This window comes from Acyrthosiphon pisum, chromosome A1 (assembly GCF_005508785.2).
Source record: "Acyrthosiphon pisum isolate AL4f chromosome A1, pea_aphid_22Mar2018_4r6ur, whole genome shotgun sequence".
NCBI lineage: Eukaryota > Metazoa > Arthropoda > Insecta > Hemiptera > Aphididae > Acyrthosiphon > Acyrthosiphon pisum.
Window position 1 is genome coordinate 124869966 of NC_042494.1, and position 22534 is coordinate 124892499.

The 22534-nt window shown below is 34.0% G+C and overlaps 1 protein-coding gene across 2 annotated transcripts in view; it reads left to right on the top strand.

The window, feature by feature from the left end:
• The window catches only part of LOC100574872, a 77117-nt gene that overhangs the window by 32532 nt on the left and 22051 nt on the right, over positions 1-22534 (top strand). For both annotated transcript variants that reach the window (XM_003241437.4, XM_003241438.3), the window contains 2 exons: positions 5413-5569; positions 21635-21749. In XM_003241437.4, coding sequence (XP_003241485.1) covers positions 5413-5569; positions 21635-21749 — 272 coding nt within the window. The remainder of the gene's footprint in view (positions 1-5412; positions 5570-21634; positions 21750-22534) is intronic.

Below are 22534 nucleotides of genomic sequence, written 5' to 3' on the forward strand. Positions count from 1 at the left end.
TTAAATTCGGTACATTTTATACTGCACCATTACAGTATACGAACTAATAGTGATAAAGGTTTGACGATAAATCTGTCATGTATGATAATTTACCTGCTGAATATTTATCGAAATCTAATTTAAAGATACCTCTATATATAATAGTATCTACGTACCTATATATATTATTTTTACTAATATATAATATAGGAATCATTTCAGTTAGTAATATAATAATAATAATAAAAATAAAAAAAAAATTGATAAAAAATAAAAAATATTTTATTTTTTAACATTTTTTTTCCCAACCCACTGTGCACCGGTTACAAGCAATATAAATTATCGAACTTGTTTTTTCTTCTTTTCTTCTGAATCCGTCCGGAGCTCACATACACTCACACACACTTAGGTACGTTATACGTTGTTTGTTGAAGAACGGGAGAGAATCGGTTAGGACCGCGAAACAAGGTCGCGTGACAGTGCACGTATATATAATAATGTTCACAGGAAAATATTGCCTACACGGCTTGTATTTTGTTTTTTTTTTCATCTATATAGTATATATACAATTTAATTTTTTTCTACCACTGGTACGACCGGTCGAATAAATCACTATATTTGTGCTTTGGTGCCCACTGATTGCGCCTTATGTACGCGCGCGTGTGTATATGTGCTTCGATTGCGAGCTCTATTACAAGTGATTTATTGAACGAAATAATAGTAACACGAAAGGTATATATCTCACGAAATTTCCTCGACCGCGTACACGCCTCGTAGGTTGTTTTTACTCCTCGGGTATTATATGTACACATACATATATTATGTATCGTGTATATATTATATACGATATAGTCGTTGGCTCGCGCAATCGCGTTTTATTATCTCTCGTTTAATTTATTATTGTTTGAAAAAAAAAACCTTCTTTAATTGGCGGATCTCTCATCCCATGACTCCGGCGGCGTGACGAGTGTATATATTATATGCGTTTAACATTTATATACATATATACATGCTCACATATATTATTATACACGTTGGACGACGGTTAATTGGTCTGTTATAAGTCGGTGTGCGCGCGTCTGTGCAGTCCGTGTGTGAATTGTGTTCGGTGACTTGAATAAGTCACCAAATTATCGTGTTTGTAATATAGATAGGTACGCACATATTAATAATATTGTACAACAATAATAAACGATATACCTGTATTATACTATAAATACACGATGTCTGTCAGGACATGTTATTATGCCATCATGTAACATGGCATCATGCGATGACGGAGACGACTATATAATATTATTATCGCGGTGCGATGAGGATTGAGGGGAACCACTGGACCGACGGAGTTAATGATGACATTACCGCGCGCCGAATCGTGACTGTATACGAGAAGAATATATCGTATCTCAGCGTACATGCGTGTATATATATATATAATAATATAATATAATATTGTAGAGGTGGTTTGGGGCCGAACCGATACTCTGTGTTATTCTCTTCTTCTCCTCTAGTGCAGCTGCAACAATTCGTGGTGGAATGGCCCCGCCGCCGGTCTATTGAGATTGCTATATACCTACGTGTTCCTTTCAACGTTGTAACACCAATTTTCTCGTTTAATATAACCGCGCAAGAGCATGATCTTCCCCCCCCCCCGGTGTATAGCGCGCGCGGGCGTGTGTATATACATTGTATATATATACGCACACTCCTCCCGAACGATGACCGTTGAGGGGGGGGGGGGGGTGAAGGTGGCTTAAGATAGTATGTATATATATTATGTTTTTATTTATTTTTTTTACGCGTGTAAGTATATATATTATACCTCCAAACAAAAGGCCGCCTCCGGTCGTCCGCATGATCCACCGACTGGGGGGAGGGGGGATTGAGGAACGATGAAGACATTAAAAAACCATCAGACCGCGAAGCGCGCACCGAAAATCCGTTTTTATCGGGTTGATTACACAAACACAATATAAATTGTGAGGAACTGCGGCTGCGGCGGCGGCATAATTACTTGTTTGGTGCGCAGTGTTTATACCCCACGGTACGCGCTCCGCCGCGCACAATATAATATATAATAAAATAATGTATAAATATTACATACACTGCAAGTTACATAGTATATAATATATATATTATACACCGTGAATACCGAATCGTACAATAATAATGTGTATGCAAGAGAGATGCACGTCGATACCCGCCGAGAAGTGTTTACGGAAGCGTAACCCCGAACAGTATAAAATAATATAATATTATCGTGTATATTATATTATTTGTCGGGGTCTTTACGAGAGCCGCCGCCGCAGAAAACGCTACCGGCATTTATAGGAATTGGTACCGGCTTATATATTATATTATACGTGTATACAATAGGTACCTATATAATAATACATACTCGAAACAAGCATTTTCTTTGCGTGACACGGACCGCAACGTCGCGTTTCCCGCGCGCTCGCGAGCACACACACACGTTAAATATTATATTATAAGATGTATTATATATAAGTATATATGCATGTATGTATACTTTACGAGCTCTGCTATCCTATATTACATCGTTGACTGCAGCAGCAGCAGCTGGCCCTTTCCCCTGGCTGCGGTCGCGGCGCTCTCTTTTTTACGGTCTCCTCATCGTGTCTTACCCTCAATTAAAGGCATTATCCGTGCACGACGTTTGTGCGTATACCTATATACATATATATGTAACGAACTGGTCTCGAAAATGTATTCTATACCTATGTATTACAACGCGCAGCCATTATTATCTACATAGGTACTCGCGGCGATCATAATATTATTATTATTACCGTCGTAGTCGTTGTTGATGTTGTGGCAGTGTACCTATATAATATCCTCCATCTTTACCAGATAATTTCTTCCCACCGCCGATGTAATAATAATACCATATAATCCTTATACATTATTATAGCGATCCGATACGTAGTATTTCGATATCGTACATTTTTCTCCCCTCATCTCACCTCGTCATATCAATATATCATCATATATAACGCCGGCGTATACCATACTGAAATTTTATATACAAGTAATTTATATTATATTACCTACTATATATAGCCGTTACCTATTATATAGCTGTTACTATACGGTGAAGAGAATTAAAAACGAAATCGTTGCAAGAGGTTGCTCATTATTATGAACTTTAATTAAGTAATATTAAAGGTTTTTGTGAAAAAACAAAAATTAAATAAGCATGATTTGTCCGATTAATATACTTACAAAAACTAATTTGCTCGAACCTGCAACTGAGATACCGTCCGAAGAAAACTTTGTCTGCGGTGCAGTTCTTTTTTTTGTCAATGACTAAACTAAAAAAAAATTTCATAACACTCATAAAAAAGCGTAAAAACAAACACATGTACGACTGCTAAATTAGTAGTATATAGGTTCCGACAGTGATTGGTATTATTGGTTCATACATTATAATATTATATTGAAAGTTTTATGACGCGACAATATATAAAAAAGCGTCGCTCTATAGGTCGTTTAATCTTCGTTTGTAAAACCGCGCATAAGTAGGAATATATATTTATAAATTATCTATAGGTATATAATATATATATACACACATATATTATCGTATATCCCGCAAACGGTTACAGTCACGTGCGTTTAAATCCTGATTAATAATTCGTACGAGTAAGTGTAATATGTAAGCATACTCACCTAACCCGATAATTCGCGCGAACACGTGCGAATGGCCGCGGTCGTTGTGGCCCGGGGCACCTCATCGTCGTACATAATAATAATGTTATAATAATATAATAATGTTTTATCGAATCGTTTGTTCGCGTCCGTACGATTACCGCCATTTTGTTTTTTCGTCCGCTTCTATTAATGAATTAATGTGTATACGCGCACACCCGCGATCCATCCGCATCGTATTAAAATGAAGTCGGATTTTAACCCGACGCTCATTGTGTTGTGTAATAGGTATATATTATACTCGGTGGAAGCGCTGCTGTTAAGTAATGCGATATTAAAGACGCAAAAATAATACACAGCCTGGTATATATAATATATATAGTGTATAATTATATGTGTTTAAAACATAATGCGTTTTAATGCACATACATAATATATATACCAGGTATGTGTATATAATAGTAATAAATTAACAAAACCGTCAAAATTGATTAAAAATGTCTCGGTGTTTGCCCTAATGTTTTTAATGAGATCCGTCGTAGCTGCATATTATATATGTAGTAAGATAGTATACCCCCGTTATAATAATATGCTTTTATATAAAGTTTGTAGACGGTATACGTATATTATATATTATATTGTCTCGCACTGGCTTTAAGAACGCATATTTTTATTTTAATATTGTTTTAATTTTAACGCTCTCTGTCCCTAAATCGTATTAAGTCATACTTACATTATATTATTATATGATACAATTTGAAAGGACCCTGCATTAGGCATTACGCGTAAATATGTTTTCGGGTAGTCTTTGTTATATGCCCGAGTTTGGCTCTTCAATCGCATTGTGTAAACGGTCAGTTTCGTAGTTTATTGCGAACTACATACCGAGATATAATAATCGGTTTAGTACAATTATATTTGATAGAAGCGTGCATAATATTATATAGTTATCGATTTTTTTGTATAATCTGAGCGAATAATGACGTTATTGGAAATACACGTCAAGATCGACAATTTCGACCTCGAACACAACACAATCGGTGGTAGATACCTATAGCCTACAGGTACACGATGTACGTGAATCAGCGTTTGAAGGACATAATAATATATTGAATACGTCCGTTTGATAGATATTGCGCACACAAGTCGAATTTTCCGTCGGGTCGTTTCACGAAAATCGACTTATTAGTATTTAGTTATTATGAACAACGTCCTACAGCGGTGTGTATTATAAATGTATAATACATTTTCATATTATATATTATATTAATGCGTGCGGCATGCACTGCGCATCAGCAGAGGTGGAGAAGGTGCAGCGTTTCGCACTCGCGCTAGTATTATATATAGTATGTATTGTACCTAAGGTGAAATGACGATTTAAATGCCGCCGCTTGCATTATACTATTATTTAATAAGAAACGCGTCGCTCGTTTTCTAAATAGTCATTTCGACGATTTATACGTGCCCTCCGGGGTCTCGCCGAGTTCTGCAGTATGTATACAACTGATACCCATATAATATATATTACTTACATACATTTATAATATATCTGTTTGTGCACGTCCGCGGGATCCGCCGACTTAGCATAAGTGCGTAGGCTAAAAAGAAGAAAAAAATAAAACGAAACGATAAACACGAAACCGCAACGTGTTAAACACAAACAATGGGACTACGCTGCTGCAGCGCGCGCGCTTAAATTTTTCGTTGTTTTTAAATCATGATAAATTGACCTTTTGTTTTTTGGTATTTTTTGTGCGTGTGTAGGAAGAAGACGATTATCAGTGGTGGACCGAGGAGGACCTGTGGAAGTTTCCCCCGCCGCCTCCCCGTCCACCGTTCCTGGAGCCCCCTTATCCGGACGGCCTGACCACTTGCGACCTGTGCACATGGGCCCTACAACCTCTAGACGGCACTGACAACGGTGAGTGTTTTAAACGGCTATTGTGCCGCTCATTGTATTATTTTAACGTTCTTTTGTTTTGTTTTAACCGGGTCTGCGTGTATATAAATATATAATAATATATAATATATACTTATAAATTGTGTATCGTAGGTACTCTCCACCCCACCCGCCACTATGTGACCACCGACTGAGACTCGTCTCCCCTACCCCACCCCCTCAAACACTTCGTACATGGACGGGCAATGGTTTGAGTGCACACTGCACCGTCGTCCGGTAATGATTTTCGTTTTCACGCGTCCGATTGCGATCAAAATAATACAGTAAGATTTCGCCTTGCGTTCCTCGCATTATTATACACCCCGCGTTCGTGTCGTCTCTGCAGCCTGACCGAGCACCTCCTCTTTAACGACGACGTCCAAATCACGAATGTTTTATTTATTTATCTACTTTTATTTCTCTCTCTCTCTCTCTTCGTTTATCTGTTTCTCTCACGCCGTCGCCGTGCGCATCTGAAATAGTTTTCAGCCGGGCCTAGCCGTACAGAAATATACGTTTAAGGGATATACGCCCAACAGGAAATTGCTCGTTGGCCGCGATCCAATTCCGATAAATTAAACGATGACAATTGGCTCGTATCACCAAAGTTTTCATTATGTTTGCCCTCTTGACGTGATTGTAAGCGGAGGGCCGCTCTATTTGGATATTTTTAGATGATAATAATAACATTTCCGCACCAAAGTCAACGGCAGTTAAAATGGCTAATTAGACGTGTAATAGAAGTTTTCTTTGGAATTTGGATACATCGTTCTTAATAAAGTACTATAGTAGGTATATAATATATAGGTGTCTAGATATATTTTACATTAATATTTTTAAGATGATACGTGATCTGATATTATTGCGTCTACTTTATAATCTTTGGTTTAATATTTTAACATTTCCATCAAAATAAACCAATATTAAAATTTAACAGTTAATCTTGAATAACATTTTCTTGTACACGTAATATTTTGTGTACACCTAGGTACTTCTTAGAACTCTACTCATTTTAGCGGGGTTTCAAATTTCTAACATGCATGAGTATACTTTTATCGCATTCCGTTTGTAAATCGATCGTTATATTAATTATGCACATGTATATATTTAAAATAATATCAAGTGCCAGCATATTGGATGGCTTCTATATTCAAATCTTTCAATTCGTGTAAAAACGTCCTGTTTCACATGTCTACTCTTATATTTTAAAAATAATTAATAATTATATACCTACCTACAGATTGTGTATTTTCTGTGAAACTTAAAAAATTATATATCGGTAACTGAGCTTATGAAAACTTGACACGTCTTTAATAAGCACCTACCTATACCGACTATCTATGATATTTAGAGTCTATATTTTTTATATGAGTATTTACAGATGAAAACGTTTAACGAGAAAAAACCACGACAACCATAACATAAAAAAAAATTGAAATTTGGATAACGAAGGATCATTGCTTAAGTGCATGTAGTAACTTGTAACCATCAATACCTACCTTTCATACATTATAATAATTAATAATATACCGTCGAAACACAATGCACAGAAAACGATTTAGCGAGCGCTTTGCGTGCCTCAGTGTACACACGCATATATATTATTATATACATACCTATACGATTAACTGTAGCAGTGGTGGATGTGTCTAAACGTAATACTCACACATATATATAGAGTTATATACTAAACTAATGGCTTCATTCAACGGTGCTTTTGTTCGCATACGTGATCTCGTTCGCGGCTTGGGCGATTTTGCATTCCATCGACACGTGCCATTAAAAATGGCAACAAATCACCGGCCTAATGACTTTCTAGTCGACGTCAAAGTGTAGTGCGTATAATATATAAAGCAGACAGTTTACAGCTGAGAGTGTGTGTAGGTACCGTACGCGTATAATATACTGCAGCCTCGGTGAGAGTCCTGACTGCAGAACATTGATTGCAACCGACACGATATTATTATACGTACGTCCGACCGACGGGACAACGGGAGGTATTCTGCTGAAAGCTATTCCCATACACCGATACACCGATGCACGCCATAATATAATAATAATAATAACACCTAATATATTATAAAAAAATTGTGGTGTAACGAACAGCTAACAATAATATACATCTATAATTTATACAAACTTAAATACCTTATATTCGTTACACGAGTCCTGCTTATAATCATTCACAATAGACATAGTCGGATAACCAATAGGTTTAACGAGAAACGATATCCAATATTCCAATATATTATAGTATATAATATATTATTATGATTCTGCGAAGATTGTTCACGATAAGCCCAGCACGACGGTGTATTCGACGGGGTAGAGGTCATATAGGAGTCGCTTTGAGTGGCACATTTTTAAGGGATAGAAAAATAAGTTATACCTATTCTATTAATTTGTTTGTGGCAGCTATATTTACCTACATACAATTAGCTTCTTGGTGGCAAATTTGTAAACACGGCAGTGAGTAAACCCTATATTATGTTTTTCGTGCAGTCCAGCGATCGGCATCTCGTTAAAATTTAATAGTATATATTATTATTAAATAAACATGTTATAATGTTATATATTATGCGTACACGTTGCGGTATTATATCGTTTACAGCGCGTCGCAGACTTTTTTATATGTCTCGGCCCACACGACGACGGGCGCAAACGAAATAATTAAATTTCCGTGTTGAAAAAATAAACATACATTGGTCAAACCCACTCGCGTACAAATTTCCGAAACGAAAACATTTCGGATGTCGACGACGATCGAAGCGTCTATCTCCGTATTAAATACGACTACCTGCAGAAGTCCGAGTAATTTGTATTCAACTACCATAAACTTGTTCTCGTATTATTATTATATTTTATACTTCGACGGACGCGTTAGAAACACGTAGCCGAGAACAGATTAAGACGATATATAATAGACTTAACTATATACATAATAATACGTTTATATTATAATGTACACCTAGAGTATATAATATAATAAAGGCAGCAGTGTGGCACACATTTAAGAACTTAGGAAGCAATGAAATGGTGTGGATATAAATATATAATATTACTATGGTAAAAATGTACAGCGCGCGAATGGTATAATATTTTATATTATATATATATACATACACATATAAACACGCGCTCGACCTCTGTCCATTAATATCGATTATGTAGAAACACAAGAAACACCTCGTTTAAGTAATTCTTATGGATTCGAATTTAATGTTTATTTTATTTGAAATAACGACTAGGTTTTCGTTTTTATATCTCAATTTCGTCGGATATTTAAATAAATTCTCGTTTTCATTTGCATTAAATAAAATATGCGACTTTTGATATAGCTGCCAACAGCAGTCATTATTATTATTATTATTATTATTAATATAAGTACCCATATATTAATACCCCTATACATATACATATATTACGTACAGTTGCGATATAATTTAAATTTTCGGTTCTATCGACATGCATTAACCGTTCGTAGGTATATAATATTATAATGTACACTTTACATCATTTACGTGTTTGAGACAATTTGGCTACGGTGGATTTTTCGTTCTGGAAATCGCACGACGTTATAATACACAACCGGGACCTGCCAGTTTATGGACATCCAAACGCTAATGCTTTATAGTTGTATAATATGGACACATGAATCCGGACGTTTGGGAATATCTGACTGCGTTATTATATTATATAGTTATTTTAGTACATGTATAGTCTTCGTGTAACGCCGTAAGAATTACGCAGAAAACCTGGATTTTGGCATGAAAACCAGACCACTATAATATAATATATCTCTCTGGTCCCGCTCCCGATTACAGGGTGCTAGCACTCATACACGACACACACGCACACTATTATAAGTGTACCGTACGGGGACGAGGTGAGCGCTAGAGAGGAAAACATTAATCACGTCACTTTTAACACGTCTCCTGTGGTATATATATACCTACATATATTATTGTATATCTATAATATCGCGTCTGCTGAGTAATTTTTTTGTTTGCCGAAAACCAGAATGGCGTTATACGTATAACGTATATACTCATATAATATATGCCGACACAGCCCAAAGGAGCTTATGATTTGTGTATGTTATACGCCGTAGACGTTTAACACCGACGACAAAATGAGTTGTTACAATCAGAGCCGCCGGAAAGAGGTGTAACTCCATATTATTATATCATATTATACTGTAGGTACTGCCAGCGTATACGTCCTTACGGATAGTTATTATTATTTTTTTACCCGTCGCGCTCAAAACCGGACCCGCTCCTGGATTGGATAATGACGGTTCGGAAACGATCGTAATGAATGGGTTCTTATCACCGTCATGGGCGAAAATATCACGTTCCCCCGGAACGCTGCCGCAACGATGATGGCGGCGTCGGATCTAAACATATTACATAGGTATAGGTACACCCAATAATACACGTACGTATTATATTATACCAACTATAGTATATACATATATAATATATATATATAGCCATGTGTAATACATCTCCACGTCACGTTCGTTATATGCACGCGGACGTCTGTAGGGCGGTGGGGGAGTGGTCGGGGGTGGTGGGTGATGGGAGGGAGAGAGGCAACGAAAAAAAACTAACGAACGGATTTTTAATTTAGCTATCAGTTGATACAATATCTTTGACAGGTATAATTATGGATAGCCGACAGAGACGGGTTCGTGTGTCCGCATGAGTATGTGTGGTTATGTGTGTGTGTGTGGATCCATGACATTTAATTAAAATATATATCAGCAGTGTTAGTTACATATGGAGTGGAGAAGTATTATGTACACTGTCTAGGTACCTACCTATATATATCTGCTATAATAGCCTCGGGTCTTATGGGCGCGGGATGTGTTTTGTTCAGGCCGAACAGCTCGGGAACAAAGACCCGAAAAAAGGATGTCACTTTTTTATCTTACACTCTCGTCAGTGCATAATGTTATTATCATATTATTATTATGACGACGCGTCGGTGGCAATGAGAAAACGCGCCCGTCGGTCAAGGATCTAATCCCGTGATGAGATCGATTCCGATTCATCATTGGCACCGCGCATTCCACTCGGAAAACCCGATGGAAAAATTATCATCGTCCCAAGACTTTATTATTATATTTGACTCTGTCAGCACTACACAATCATATTTTATATTCACATAGGTATCTATACGGGTTTAAAAAAAAAAATAATTTTAATTCGGTGGTTACAATATTATTACGTAGAGAGAAAGATGATTTTTTCCGAGATGAAAATATATAATATAAGATACCGAACACCGTTTTATATATATATAAAAAAAAATTATGAATATTAATTATTCGGGGAAGATTCCGTAAGCGTGCGTGAAAAAAATATACCGAATGCTGACGATGACGGCAGTTTTTTCTCTTATCCGTGAACGATTTCTTGTCGATCTCGTTCTTATTCTCCGTCCACGAGAAATGACGGTAATTTGAAACTCACCTGAGATGTGCGCGCGGCAGCTGAATTCCGTTGTGTGCGTGTTGTGCTTACCGCCAATATTTACATATTTACGGTCAGAAAACCTTTTCAACTGTACAAACAAGACGACGTACCGTGGTGCTCTCCAAAATCTCGTGTGTATTGGTTTACCTGCAGCAGTTCATTGAAGCCGTATGGGAAAAAATAAATAAAAATAAGCGAGTAAAACGAGTGGAAACAAGTGTCCCCCTGTGCGTAAAACCCGAATCTACGGGGAGAGCTCGTTAGAGATCACACAAACGACGGCGGCAGTGGCGGTGATGAAAAACCGGCTTCGGAAATATTATAATTTACGGTCTTCTTCGAGTCTATATTGCCGAAAAATAAAAAAAACAAAACGACTCGAACAATGTTTAAATAAAAACAAATACAAAACACACAAAAGGTCATCGAATATGGACGCGTATAAATCGTCAACGAAATTCAAGAAATGTTTTATACCTCGTGGCAGCCTCATCGGCTGGTATACGCGTCTTATATACAGGAATCGTATATACATAATGCGTACGAGTTACCGCGATTATAGACTGTGATAATAGCTGGGAAAACAAAACATGCTTACAATACATATTTCATAACACGCCCGATTAGTAATAAAAGTGTTTTTTATTTTACATCAAATACTGATTTACAATGCTTTACAATAGTGAGATAATATTCATATTGCGATTTTTAGAACATTAATATTAATACGTCGTCACGTCGAACATACCGAGTCATTATCCTAACGATTTTTCTATTTAGTTAAATGTCTTTAACTCAATACATATTTTAATTCTCACCCATGCATAAATCTGATTGTCAATTATATTTTTTTCAATAATTAATATGACATTATTTTTGCGTAATACATATTATTATATATCTTACTCCGTACCTACGCGTGTGAGAAGTATAAAAACTCAAAATTTATATCAAGCGAAATAACTTTCATGTTTAGGTACTTAATAATATATTATATTTTATTGTGGAACTGTTTTATTATATGCGGCTGTCTGCAATAATCGCGTCGGATTTGAATTTTGAGAAAAAAATAACAACTTACAAAGTTCCATATTTTGTTGTGTGTGTAGTAATTGTGTACTTCAGATTGGACAATTATAATATTTCTGTACTCTAGATTACATATAAAACATGCGGTATACATAACTTTATGGTAATAGTTTCCCAGGAGGTACCTACATGATTGCTTCAGTAGTCGGTGGACTGCCGCCTATTGTCGAAATATTATTAAAAGCGCGGCTTTAATTACACAAAAATTTGCGTTTATTATTGAGCATATTATATAGGTACGATGTTACACACGTTACCTATAGGTTACGTACCTATATATGTTTGATGGTGTTTATAGAAATATGTTTCCTGCAAAGTAATTAATTATGCAAAAATATTCAACGCAAACTTCATATAGTAGTGTGTTTTATATAAAATTAAATCGAGTGCAATTTCGCCTAGGCATATTTGCGATTATCGATTATTCCAATCAAATATGCAAATTTATAAATTACGGGGTCCAAATAATCGTAAACATTAAACATAGTTTAGGACTTAAATATTTGCATAACTTGCATGACCGTGGCGGGCTTATCGGTTTATGTATACCTATATATTATATATACAACAAATAACAGCGCTTCGGTCGTTCATATTATAATATAGCGTATATATAAGGTATATTATTATATATTATATTTAGTGTATACAACAGTAATATTTTAGCATATTATGATTTTATTATAACCACGATATTTGTTTTTGGAGCATGTGATTTCGATACGCTTCAACTGGAAAATTGAATTTCTCTTCGCATTCGTTAACGTTAGTTGAAAATTATAAAAATGAATATTTTTATCATTTAATTGAATAAAATATATAATTTTAAAATGACTGTAGTCAGTTGTGAAATCATTTGTTTATTTTTAATTCCGTAAGATGATAATTTAAAATGAGAAACTATCGTACACAAGTATGATGACAGTCACGGGAGACTAATTATATTCCGTCGTTAAGGCCTATAAAGTTCCAAAACAAAGTTTTTAGTGCACATCAGTTAAGATCATTAATCCGTCTTGGAAATCTTCAGTTCATTTTAAATCACTGTATATATACATAATCGTATAGTTAAGTATATTGAACGAATGCACGCTATGTTTTAATTAAATTATAAAAACAATGAATTTCGAGACGACAGCTGATCGACGTATAAAGGCGCATGCATTATAAATTATAATATATATCTATCAACTAGGTAATTATTACTGTATTATTATCGTGCTATGACCGCGATAGAACTAGAAATGAAAACAAACACGTCATACATCATATTATTATATAATATCTATATATACACGATAGTACCTAATAGCTAGTACGTAAATGATTTAAATTTCGGCAGTTAATTATAATAAGTATAATACGGGTTTATCGGATTTTTGTGTGCAGCTATAATAACAAAAAATAATAATAATAATAATAATAATAATAACAATATAATATAATATAATAATATCAAAATCTCGGTTGATGAACTTTGGTGCAATTTTTCTTCGTTATGGATACGTCATGATATTATATACCTACGTGTATATAGATATATTTATAAATATTAACCGTCTTCCCGTCATCGCGGTCGTGTGTACGTGTGCGCGCCCGACAACGGCCGGACGATTCCACAGCCTTCAACGAGTGTCAGCAAATAAATTACATTTTTAATTTGTTTTGAAAGTTGCCAGCCGCGTACGTGTGAGCACTGACCGGGTGTAATCATCGAATAAAATATATAAGCCAACGTGTGCACATCATACAGCATAAATGTATCGTATATAGGAATTAGGTACACAGTGTACACACGTCGTCGTGTTGATACGTCATGTAAATCTGTCGGAGAGAGAGCGAAAGAGAAACAGATATTATAGAAAATCGTTCATCGTCATTGTCGTCGACAACTCCTACATATAGTATAGGTTCTAAATAAGCATTATATTATACGTGGCGGTGGATTGGAGGAATACCAATAGTAATAGTTACAACTTATAATAATAACACGATCACGATCAGGCGAGCGAAATCGAAACGTTTATCGATAACAATATTATGTAGTCGCATATAAATTTACACTGGGTGCTCACCATCATAGCTTCACCTCTCCGTATGCCAATATTTCATACTAATAATACATTTTAATTATATTCAAGTTATGTTTTAGTGTACCTTCAAAATCTAAGATACCAAATATTGTTATGTTTAGAGGTATTTCATCATTTATTGAAATATTTTAAAAATCGAATTACTTTTTTTCGTTGAAAGTCAATATATGTACGATATAATCTTTATAAAGTTTAGGCAAGAACCGGATAGAGAAGTGCAGTATTTGTGTGACTGTGTCATTTTTATGGTGACTGGACTTGGGATATATTCTACATGACTACATTGTTTGAAAAAAAAGGCGAGACACCCTGTAGATATACATAAAAAAAAAAAATAACAATAAACACAATATTTTGCGTATAATAATAATAATAAATGTTTATTGAAAGGCGTCGATAGAAATCGCGTTTAGTCGTATTGTTAATACGATATTTTCTGGGGCCTGTGCTGATTGTATCTCTAATCGTATAATAATATTCACTGTAGCAATATAAAGTACACGGTGGTATTTGGGTGTGTATAGATAAGTGTACGTAGTATTTCGTACAGACTTGTCTTGTCTGCGTATTTCGTTACATTTTCCAAAAAACAAACCGAAAAACACATAGTTGTGTGAATTTATCGTTTAAAAATATTTATGTATAAGTAGTAAACGCACTGCGTCGTCAGTCGTATACTGCAGGGTGAGTCACCAAGCATGCTCAATGCTCATCTACCTCTTTTATCACACTGCGATATGCCATAATAATTAATATGCAATTATTTTTAAATTTTGAGAATGAAAATTTGGAAAGACACAATTTTTTTTTAAAATGAGAACCCCGCTTTCTACTGTACCGCCATTGTTAGACAAATGATTTTATTAACATTTTAATGCAACTAAATCAAAATTTGAACGAAAAGTTTCTGAGTTATTTATTGTTAACTAGATACTAACGATAATAGTCTTTAATAATGGATTTATAAAATATGTAAAATAGACAAATATAGGTAATATTTATATAAGTAGTCAACTCGGAAAATGTTTGAAATTAAAAAGTTTTAGTAAATTATTATAATATTTTTAAACCATCAAAGCTGACGATATAAATATCATATATTTTAAACCTTTATCATCATAATATTATGTACTATTATTATAATACTTTTTTTCGTGTAATTTATGCGGCGTTGCCCTAACGATGTAGGGGTGGGCGTTGTCATGGAGATGTCAGAAACACTGCATATTATCAATACTCTATGACGTTTGTTTTAAATCACAAAATGCAACTTTTCTTTTGCATTCATAGTGAGCATGCACGTTTATGATCACACCAATAACAAGAAGTGGTTTATTTCTGTCCCAAAACACGATTGACATGACTTTTCGAGTTGAGAGAATTGTTTTTAATTTTTTACTGAAGGGATGTGACTATGTGAATGCCGTGTCAAATACATCGACCGTCTTTTCATCTACGGTGTTTAGTATCTACCTACGAAATCTAAGTCCTGCAGTATATCCAATCACCAGTGGCGTGGCGAACTTCATTAACTTATGAGGCACAATAATGTATATAACTATATAAGTAATAAATTATAAATACTTATTTAAGTCATTACGTATTTACGTAAATGGTAACTGAGAAAGATTGGCTTAGTCTTAGTACACACTTAATAAATTATTATAATATGTGAAATGTCTGAAATGCCTCTAGTCTCCAGGACACCAACCACCCTTTAAACTGAGGTACGTGCCTCAAATAAAGTCCTTCATCACGCCACTGCCAATCACTATATACTGTTGAAAATAATGTCTCGCTCTCTTTTTCAAAATTCTTATTATATATATTTTTATATCATGGTGAGCAAGTTAATAGAAAAGTTAAACTTTGTCTTTACATTTTAAATAAATTATACTATATATATCTATTTACTATATGGCTATATATTACATTAACTCGAAGCTCTGATATCGAGGATATAAATCAACATTTTAAATTAAAAAATCTATCGGCCGACAAACAAAGTCTTATTTATTTATTTATGTAATGAGTATACATTTCGTGATTGGTGAAAAATAATAGCTTTCGATAACTATAGGTCATAAACGGAGTGCTTAGCAGTTATAATATCCTGGTATAAAATATATAAATGCCTGTTTTGGACGGTCGACAGAAAACTGTTGAAATTGTAGCGCCGCGAAAGTCGTAACTTGTAGGTGCATTATAATTTATAATATTATAATTATCATGTCGTCGTTCGCTCGGCAAGTGGCCCACGAAATCTCGGATGACATACGTTGAGACGAAGAAGACGCATTTGAAGATTACATTATTTTATGCGGTCACGACGATTGGCCATATAATATAGACGATTGTGAATTTAACTTGACCCGCGTACCTACTTATATAATATTATGATGACGTTGTATACGCGGACGACACGTTTTACGGAATCGTAATATAGATGGAAAAAACACTATGTTGTAATTTAGGCTGTCGCGCTTATCCGCCGCCGCAGCCGCTGCACTTTCTCATTTTACAAGTCAATAAAATAAAATAAGAGAATATAAACACTAAACACTGGAGCAGTCTGCAACCGGTTATCCGCCGCCATACACCTATATTATACACATATAGGTGTATTATAGGCACCTTTATAATACTGAGTAACTTGTCAAGTCGCTAATTAGTCAACCAGGGTGATTAGTAACCCGCCCGGTGAAACCAGTTGAAATTTACTGGCGAACCCGACAAAAATCGTAAACGTATATTATAATGATAATATAATAATAATAATAATAATAATAATACTACCCGAACACATAAATCCACTCTGCCGCCGGTCGTCTTCGGATCAAGAATATAATGCCGTATATTGTATACATAAATAATATATTTATTTAATTTATGTTGCAGTATAATAAGCGCGCGCGATTCGAAAAACATATGCGACGAGGAATGCGTTTTTGCGAAGCTATCTGTACATTTGTCTGGAAAATTTTATTTTTTAATAATTTCACTTGTCAATATACTACACGTGTCGCCGGTCGGCAATCAGCGTCTTATTTTCTTCGCATTCTTTTTTTTTTTTATCACACTGGTACGTCAAATACTCGAATTTGTTACTCAGATTTATGATTGTGCGTGGGCGTCTCATCACGTAGACCGTTCATCGTATACCTATATTATAATATATGTGCACTGCAGATTGAGTTAATATACGCTGGTGTACAATTCGTTTTGGCAAATAGGATTTCGAGAAAAAAATTATGTTATAATAAATACGTTTTACATCACAGCAGCGCGGCGACGGCGGGCGACCAATGCGGTCCGGTGAAAAACATGATTTATTCCATCGAGTTTTCATTGCGCGCTTGTCTTATTATTATTATCATATATTATTTTTTTTTCAACTGCATACTGGTCAATATGTATTATTTTTTTTTTCAAAACGATTTACACTATAATCAAGTTGTTATTCCGTGTCAGTCTTTATATACTTATCATCAACTATCTCACCTCCGCGAGCGAAACGACTACATTTACAGATGAATTATCTATAAATTCGAAGTTTATGTTATTATATTATTATCGTGAGCGTTGTTCGATTATATTTTATTGTTTGGCGCAACGCAATTTAACAAATGATTCGAAGGCGATTTCTGTGTTGGCGTATTCCATTTGTGAATAAAATATATAATATAGTTACGTGTGTGTATATAGGTACAAGCTATGTTATAATGTAATTGTTTATCTCATAAACTATCTATAATTAATAAATAATAATAATATATACAAGCCAAAGCTGAAGTAAAATTGGGTACTATACTTATTATATATATATATATATAGGTAAAAAGGTTCCTAATTCCTATACAAAACAATATTTTTATTAATTAAAACACGTTAATTTTAGAAAAACTGGTTATGTTCAAATTAACTCGTTAAAACACATTCGTGACACGTTATGTTTTAGCTAAAGTGTATACCTACCTATCGTGTGTAGGTAATAAACAAAGTATACTTATTACTTATTAGTATACTATAATAAACATATTATATGTGTTAACTATAAAATTTTTATTCCTGAAATGATTAATGCGTGAAAAGATGCCAACATTGCTAACTATAATCTAATTTAGTAATGTAAGTATAGATTTTATAACCAAACATGTAAACAATAATTAAATAATATTGTATCACTGTTGTCCGTTGTGAGCGTGGAAATTATTTGTTTTGATAATTAAAAAACTATATTGTCTGATCGCATACAGCCCAATTAAAATAAATCACGATTTTTGTTCTCATGGAAATTTAATAGGATAAGATAATATAATGAATTATCCTACCTAACATAATATCATGATTAATAATTTTGATTTTATCATCAAAGTCAAAATAGGTTCAATACAGGTTTGGCAGTTTGTAATAAACTTGCAGAAAACAATTTTTAATTTTATAGGTTATATTTTGTGTTGTTGATTTCGGACATAAGTTTTCCCTTAACGATAACAAATAATATTAGTTTGTCTCCGATGTCCGCTTGTCAATAACGTGTCGCGTGTAACTCAATAAACAATAATAATAATCGTATTGATGAAAATTTAATTTTTCATTTCACTGCCGGAAATATTATACAAATACCAACAATTAAATGATCTCACAGAGAAATACAAATGCATTACAGAGTTATTCATTGCTAAATATATTTATAGCTTAAAAAAATTTTAAACTATAAAATGTATTAATATATTTAATATATTATGTAGGTATTAATGTATTGTTATATTATTTAACTATAGACATTATATTTTTAATCTTAATACCATTAATATACTTATAAAATAATCATAAAATTAATGTTATTGATAAACAAATATAATATATAATATGTCACGTGAGTGTTAATATGTTATTATTGTTATTAATAACAAAAAAAAAAAAAATCATAACCTATAATTACCAAATACTAATCTAAAGTATTTTTCACAATCAATTAGTATTTTGTGATTTAACAATTTTTATAAATTCGTAGTGTTAGGCACTTGTTGTTTTTATTTTAATGTAAGGTGAAAGTGTTTATATTAAAATTTCAATAACGTTTAAGGTTTGTTAAAAATCTTGCAGATTATTAATAATCTATTTATTTTCGTAATTATGACAAAAATTGTGTCATTCTAATTACCTAGTGAAATCTGTGACTATACATAGGTACATATTTTCGAGGACGAACACCTGTGTAAATAGAGTGTATCGATGTATTTTTTTTATAGCCGTATTCGATGTCTGACCATATTATTTTATAAAGGCGAAGCGTGCGTGTATCATCGCGGTATTTAACCGATGTATCCGAATTACTTTCGCCAGAAACGTATTAAAAATCAAAACAACCGAATTATTGCGTGTGAGGTTAATTAATAGTTTAGGTATAACCGAGTTGCGTGCGAAATTAATAGGAGGTATGGTAGTCAGGGTCTGCATGCAATGTTATTAGAAAATTATTATTTGAATCGCATAATAATATGTTTATACGCAACTACTGATGTTAGTCAATGTAAATAACACTGCAGGATTTGTTATTTAATATTATTGTATGATTTAACTGTTTTTGGTACACTAACAGCCTCCTGACTGGAAAATAAAGATTTCTCTCAACACCATTTGACATGCTGCAAAGTGCAAACTAAAATTATCCTTCAATGATTATTGTGTTTATATAGTGTTATATAAAGAATTATTATCTTTTCGTTTCCTTAATTGAATTTATAATAATTGAAGATTTTTATGCGTTTATTATTTTTGACTATTGAATTATTTTAACACTTTTATATATTATAGATGGATATATTTGTATTATGTATGTATAAATGTATGTATAATACAGTGTTTACTGCTCGTTTCACACAATATAATTATTATTCGTTTCAAATAGTATTATATTTTAAACCGTCTTACTACGTAAACAATACAACCGCTATGTTTATAAAAGTGAAATCTTATATAGCTCTTAAACTTTACCCAAAAGGCCGAAACCAGCGGTAATCTCACTAACAAAACTGCACTATAAAGTTTTTAAGTAGGTACCTATACATACAGCTGTAGTATAATATGTTTTAATTAAATTTAAAATTTAATATAAACAAGTAGAATATATTATATAATGTGCTTAGGGATATAAATCTTTTAAGTTTTTCAACCGCGGACCAAATATTTAATGACTTTGATATCGAAATCCCGTGTACAGATAATTTTTTGTCTAATCGATTCGTATCATATAAACGCGTCACTTTATTATATAATTTAGGTACGATGAGTGTATATAAAAATTGTCGCGTGGCTGTTAAATTGTGAATCTTGTGAACACTGTCAAACGATCGAAAATGCGTACAGCCATGCTATATAAATATATGTAAACAAAAAAATAAAATATTCGTTTGGAACGCGTCGCAGAAGAAATCCGAACGACGTCGCTGTCGCCTGTCAGGGGTAGTGGTAGCGATGGTGGCGGCGTCGTCGTCGTATAATAGTCGTTTCACCGCCTGCGATCGACTGCCGTATTGCTGTAACCTGACTACTACTATATAATAATAATAATAATATACTCGACGACATGTCATACGAACTCAATCAAACCGTCAGCGTTTTCCCGCCAGTGTTTTCGTGTGTACGTACGCGTATAATTTTGTACGCGCAGAGCATAATAATGTCATACAAAGCGGGAAGATTCGTCGAATGACAAATAAAAAAGAAAAATTAAACAAAACGTCGGAGATGGTGGCGGAGAAGATACGCGCCACTCGAATCCGATGCGGGTGCGACGACGGCGGCGTTGATGTGATAAATAATAATAATAATAGTAGTAATAAAATGCCGACCAAAACGAAATTACACATTTTTCACAGTCTCGTTCCCACGGCACGGCGGCAGAGGTGTGACAATGATATTATACTATTATAGGTGTCGTATTGTCGTGTTATATATTAAGGTGTTATTGTGAAAAAAAATTCAAAATGAAGACGTTACTCCGTGTAATAATCGAGCCATCATCGCGCGCATATTAGGTACGGCTGTATAGGTATTATTATTATTAGACATTATAGTCGCGCCCCGCCCGCCGGACTCCGCGGTGGTGGTTATCAAACATTGCCGGCGTCGTTATATATACCTATATTTTATTGTGTATCTTTTATATTATATTTTATTATATTATTTATATATATATCATGCCGCCATCGTATAATAGACCGCGTAGGTACTACCTAATATAATATATTGTATGTATTTGTTTCGTACCTACGGTTTATAATCCAATAAATAATAGGGTGATTATTATATTATTATATCACACGACACGTGTATAAAATAAAAAAAAATATATAATCATCATTGTCGTGTTTTGACAGGTATGTTGACAGTTCCCATTGCCGAGGTGACGTGGCCCATGATATTGGTCTTGGTGTCGTTGCTGTCCGCCGCCATCGGCGCCCTCTTCATGGTCGTCTTCCTACACCTAAAACTGTGAGTTTCCGTCTACTGGTTTATACCTATCTATTATTATTATTATAATAACTACGTGTTTTTTTTTTTTATTGTCGGGTTTTTATTTGATTTTTGTCAACGCGCGTTCTTCGTGTTGTTTCCTCCCTATACACTGCACCGCCCTTACCTCAATATCATATTATGTCATTACGTCGTATCCAGGTATAATATATTATTATGATGACGGACGACGCATAAGATCATAATATGATGGTGTGTAAAGCGGATGGTTTACGAGCAGACTTTTATTTTTTTACGACGGTGTCAGCGTTTTATAAATATTATCGCCGAGCTAAAATATACATCGATAATAATAACGATTTTGTAATATTATTATACCCATGTACATAATATTGCATGTAGGTAGGTACCTATATACGAAAAGCGAGATGGATATTATAATATACGACCGCTCAGTGACAATAATAATCATTACAAGCCTTTTTACGATCAAATATATAGGTACGCACACGCATTATATTATAATATATAAATATACTGCACACGCGACTGCAGCACTATGTATAATAATATATATATATAATATACATAGGTGTACACGCGTTTTATGTAGGTATGTATGAAATTATAAATGATAAACATAAAATATATAAACGTAAATTTTTTTCTCGATATCGCTGCTAGTTTCTCTTGTACAACTGTATGGTTATAACATATATTGTTGGTACTTACCTACAACGCGCGCGCTCACACACACACACACACACACACACACACACACACACACACACACACACACACAC